At 45.9% G+C, this 5,062-nt stretch overlaps 1 protein-coding gene across 1 annotated transcript; it reads left to right on the top strand.

Annotated features, from left to right (window-relative positions):
* Window positions 1-326: 326 nt before the first annotated feature.
* On the top strand, window positions 327-4,777 carry LOC121303859 (interferon regulatory factor 2-binding protein 1-like). Its single transcript, XM_041234693.1, has one exon. The coding sequence runs from the start codon at window positions 590-592 to the stop codon at window positions 2,420-2,422; it is 1,833 nt and encodes a 610-aa protein (XP_041090627.1). The 5' UTR covers window positions 327-589; the 3' UTR covers window positions 2,423-4,777.
* Window positions 4,778-5,062: the final 285 nt, after the last annotated feature.

Raw genomic sequence — 5,062 nt, 5'->3', positions numbered from 1 at the left:
TGTGACTCTTCACTTTTTGTAATTAAGTAATTAGACCTACCGTTAACGACACACACAAAAAGGATTTAAAAGAACATATATATATATATATATATATATATAATATATATATATATATATATATATATATATACACACACAACAAATTAAATAAAAAAAAATGAATCGCATTGAACAAATATAAACATCAAAGCAATAAGGAACACTAAATGTTTTTCTTTTTTTTGCCAGGTGAAGGAAGACAAGCCTTGGTCGTTTGATCAAATGAAAGCGCCTCTAGCGCGCCGCCTTTAAGAACTACATCCCCCAGGGTGCACCGCTCCGCAGCTGCGTAAATTATTCAGCGAAGACGCTGGAAACACTTCCTCTGAGGTGGAGAGCCACGGGCGGCAGAGAAAGTAAAAAACAAAACAAAACACAACAAGACAAGACAAATAACAACACGATTAACAGCAAGGAAGAAAATAAGAAACGCATTGGAGCGAGGAGCGGAAAAAAAAAATAAACGTAATCGCGATCGGACTCGAAAACGGTGAATTGGAAACTTCGGAAAAGAGGCAGGGAAAAAAAAAAAAAAAAATTAATAATAATGTCCTCTGCTGGTCAAGCGACTTCCAGACGGCAGTGGTGCTACCTGTGTGATTTGCCCAAGATGCCCTGGGCTATGATTTGGGACTTCAGCGAGGCGGTGTGCCGCGGTTGCGTCAATTACGAAGGTATTGACAGGATTGAGATTCTTATCGAAACTGCCAGGCAGTTAAAACGAACTCACGTCATGCAGGACGGGAGGTCTCCGGGGCCCCAGGCCGGGAAGCACGGCCCAGGCGGCAAAGAGGGCTCCCTGGAAGGAGGGAGGCAATCCGTGGAGAGGTATGAGAGAGGGAGAGGGGAATATGGGGTTTCCCAAAGGCTGCCCAATGGGCTTCCCAGGCCTGAAGATGGGGGGCCCGCAGAAGCAAGCAGACAGAGCCCCAATCTTAGAAGGGGCATCGTTGGGGCTGTGCCCTCCAGTCTGGTGGCACAGGGGCTGGTGGGCACCCATCACGGCTTGCTGGCAGCGATCCCGGGTTTGAATACCAGGGGAGGAGGCACCTCTTTGACCATCACCGGCCCGATTTTGGGAGAAATAGGCAAGCGAGGGGCCCAGGTGGCGCCGGGCCCCCTTGCGGGCGACTATGAGAAGGAGCTGAAGGAGAAGCAGAGGAGCGCAGAGGCCCTGGCCGAGCTGTCGGAGAGCGTGCGCAGCCGGGGCGAGGAGTGGGCTGGCCGGCCCAAGCAGGTGCGCGAGACCCTGCTGGCCCTGTCCAGCTGCGCCCCCTTCAACGTGCGCTTCAAGAAGGACCACGCTGTGGCGGGGCGCATCTTCGCCTTCGACGTCAAGCCCGGCCTGGATTTGGAGCTCAAGGTCTTCACTGAGTACCCGTGCGGCTCCGGCAACATTTTCTCCAGTCTCCTGGGTCTGGCCAAGCAGATGTTCCACGACTGCATGAAAGACACCGGCAAGGTCATCAGCTCCGGGTTCAAGTACGTGGAGTACGAGAAGAGGCACGGCAACGGAGAGTGGCGGCTTCTTTCCGAGTTCCTGTCGGACCCGGTCCGGGCTTTCAAAGACCCCCCGGCCCACGAACTCTTCCCCCAGCCCTATCTAGACCCCAGCTTCCCCATGCTGCCAACCGCCTTGTGCGGGCTTGGCCGGAACATGCCTCCCAGAGGGGGTGTGCGCCGCCGAAAAGCTTCACCGGAATCGGAGAGCGGGGACGCGGGGAGGATGGGGGAAGAGCACAGGCAGCACTGGCTCCCGGTTTCCTCGGGGGGCGTGTATGCAGGCGTGCCCCACTTGCTGACCTCCGCAGCTGGCCAGCCCCAAGACGGGGAGCCCTCTCCCATCACGGCTCTCATGAGCGTGGCAGACAGCCTGGGCGCAGGGCAGTCCCCGAAAGACGCCACCTCTTCTGCGGCCACTTCCTCCGCCAACAGCAGCCTGGTCCATTCCGCCCCGGCCGGGCAGCACCGAAGACTGGCCGGCTCTAGAAACGGAGACCAGCAGCAGCAGCAGCAGCAGGTCCAAGGACCTTCCAGTAACAGCAACAGCAGCAGCTCCCTCCCTGGAGCGTCCAGCAGTGAGCAGAGCACAGGAGTAGAAGCATCAGGGGCCAGCGGCATTCCACTCTGCTGCACCATCTGCCACGAGAGACTGGAAGACACCCACTTTGTCCAGTGTCCTTCCGTGGCCAACCACAAGTTCTGCTTCCCCTGCACCCGGGATTTCATCAGGGCGCAGGGGGCGAGCGGGGAGGTTTACTGCCCCAGTGGGGAGAAGTGCCCCCTCGTGGGGTCCAACGTGCCCTGGGCTTTCATGCAAGGGGAGATCGCCACCATCTTAGCAGGAGACGTCAAGGTGAAGAAGGAGCGTGACCCTTGAACACCCCACGGAGGAGAAGGAAGAAATATTTTTTTCTTGTGGGTATTTTTTTTTTGTTGTTGTTTTGTATTTCTGTAATTTTGTTAGGGATCTAGACAGACAGGTCTTCTTAATTGAGTCTCTCTGAAGTCTTTTAGACAATGTAGACTGTGGCTGTTGTTTTTTTTAATCTTTGAAAGCAAAAAACAAAAAAAAAAACTGGACTTTTTTAATTTCTGTCCTTTTTTTTTTTTGTTGTAGTTTTTTTTTTTTCCCCGTCTTCCTGAATAACTGTGTCATATAATAATTTGTGTTGGATCCGTTTGACAGCACCAGCTGCCCGGTTGGTGTTTTTAACTTTAGGTTTGGGATGGGGTTTTGGGACGGGTGGAAAGGGAATCCTGGTGAATTTGACCGGATGGGTACTTGCCCCCCGAAATGTAATTCAGAAGTTAATTCAGTTTTTTTGTTTTTTTTTCTAGCTGCTGAAATGAATCTCCCCTAATGTTTGTTGTGTTTGCTTTCTACTTCAGATCTGTCTGTAAATTTCTTTAAAATTGGTTCATTCGTATTGCTGGGACATACATGGATTTGTACCATAGCTGGTGACATCATATTATCTGTTAAAGAAAGGGGGGCCAAGTCCTGGTAGATATTCAGTTCAGACATCATTAATGCATTCATTTCCTCAGCATCTTTTTCAAGCAGTTATTTATAAATTCTGCTCTATGAATAAACAAGGTCATTTCTGCCAGTCAATACATTGACCGCAGTGTTTCATCCAGTGTGCCTCCCAGTACTTGTTATTCAATATTTGTTTGTCTGTGTCCACCAAAAATATAACTAAGCCAGTTTCAAAGTGCAAAATTCACTGTATGTATTAAGAGTTAAGAACTAGTGAGAAAAAAAAGAAATTAACTTTGGTGCACCCAGATCAACATTCTGAGTTCTACAAAGATACACTGTTACGCTTTCATAGACAAACAGATACTGTGGATTGATCCAACCTAATTTCAAAATACCACAGCCTCACACAGAGATTTCAGTTCAGTGTGTATATGTGTGTATATACACACACACACACACACACATGCATGTTGTGGGGTATCTAGCACAGAAAACAAAGCATAGGGAACCATTGTTAATTACTTACGAGGAGCGATAGAGCTGTGTGTTTATTCCCTGAGCATCGCTATTTTAGAGACATGATCACATTTGTGATGTACATGGGCATTTTCTTAACAGCTTTACTATGTGTGTTTCCTTACCATAACTTATCATTTTGTAATCAGTTTATAAGCTGCAGTTGAAATGTGTTTCTTGAAGTTAGTCGCAGTTAGTCTAGTGTGTGGGTATCTGTCAATAGGTTTTAAAATGGAATGACCATTTCAATCAGCCTTTTCACTGTCCATTGCTACTCCACTCTGGCCCTCAAGGTGATTCCAGTCCTGGTCTTTATTCCAACCGGGTTCTAAATTAGTTCACTGTCTCTTAACAGCTGCACCAGAACCTGTTTGGAGTAAAAACCTGGACTGGATTCACGCCCAAGAGCAGGAGTTGAATACCACTGATCTCGCCCAACTTAATATGTTTTTCTGTGTCTGAAGGTGCCACATGGCAGAGTGGTCCTCCGTGCTATTGCGCTGGTATTACAGTCCCCTGGATGCTTTGTGTGCTGGACAAAGTGTTCCTGTCTTAGGAAATTACTTTATGACAGCAGCCTCAAATTGATTCAGTTCATGTTGACATTTTTGAAGTGAACGAAAGACTTCGTTCCAGACTCCCAGCCGGTCCAGGCATTACCATGAAACGAATTGTTTAAACTAGCATCGCAATGCATCCTGGTTATTGTAGTCCGTCCTGGATGTATTAAAAAAGAGGCAGTCAAAATGTACCTGTATGCATCGAGGATGCGAGTTAATATCCCGTATTGCTTGCTGCAACCCAAGCGTGCCAGCACAATTACAGCCTGTCGTACACGCAAGTCCGTCAAAACTCGCTAAAGGGCGATGTGGAGCATCATGTCAGATTGCATTCAAACTTCAAATCGAATAAATAAACTGATGCATTTTTGCCTCATGTTTCAAACATGAAGGAACGGTGAAGAGGGAGAGAGGAAACAATATATTAAATAGATATCAGTCCAGGGAGGTCCAGTGTTTTTTATTTTTATTTTATTATTTTTTTTTTAATTTCTAAATGTAGACAGCAAGTGATTGGTTTTGCTGACCATATTCTACATTGAAATTGATAGCTGTGGCTTAAATAAAATTGCTCTATTTTTTAAGCTGTCGGGCTACTGTATGTTATTCTCTTGTGATGCTTGTTTAGTAAATAAAACATTTTGTAAAGACCAAAAAAAAAAAATAATAATAAAAAAAATAATCACTTTCTAAAAAAGTTGTAATAAAATTTTTAAAAAATGGGAACGGAATTGTATTTATTATTATTATTATTATTATTATATTATTATTATATTATTATTATTATATTTATTATGTATTTATTTAAATGTTGGTGTGTTTCATTTTGGCTTCCTAATTACTGGCTTCAACATGGTGTGTATTCCACTCCTCGTCTTTGTTCCAACCCTGTTCTAAATTAATCGAACCAATTAAACTTCCATCCAGACCCTGAAGTAGGTATCATGTTGCCCGTTAA

The sequence above is a fragment of the Polyodon spathula genome, chromosome 35 (assembly GCF_017654505.1).
Source record: "Polyodon spathula isolate WHYD16114869_AA chromosome 35, ASM1765450v1, whole genome shotgun sequence".
Classification (NCBI taxonomy): Eukaryota; Metazoa; Chordata; class Actinopteri; order Acipenseriformes; family Polyodontidae; genus Polyodon; species Polyodon spathula.
The sequence above is the reverse complement of the archived record's forward strand: the minus strand, read 5'-3'. Positions and strand labels throughout refer to the sequence as shown.

Excerpts from the sequence above, each read along its gene's own strand:
- LOC121303859 (XM_041234693.1), top strand. The coding sequence starts at position 590 with ATGTCCTCTGCTGGTCAAGCGACTTCCAGACGGCAGTGGTGCTACCTG.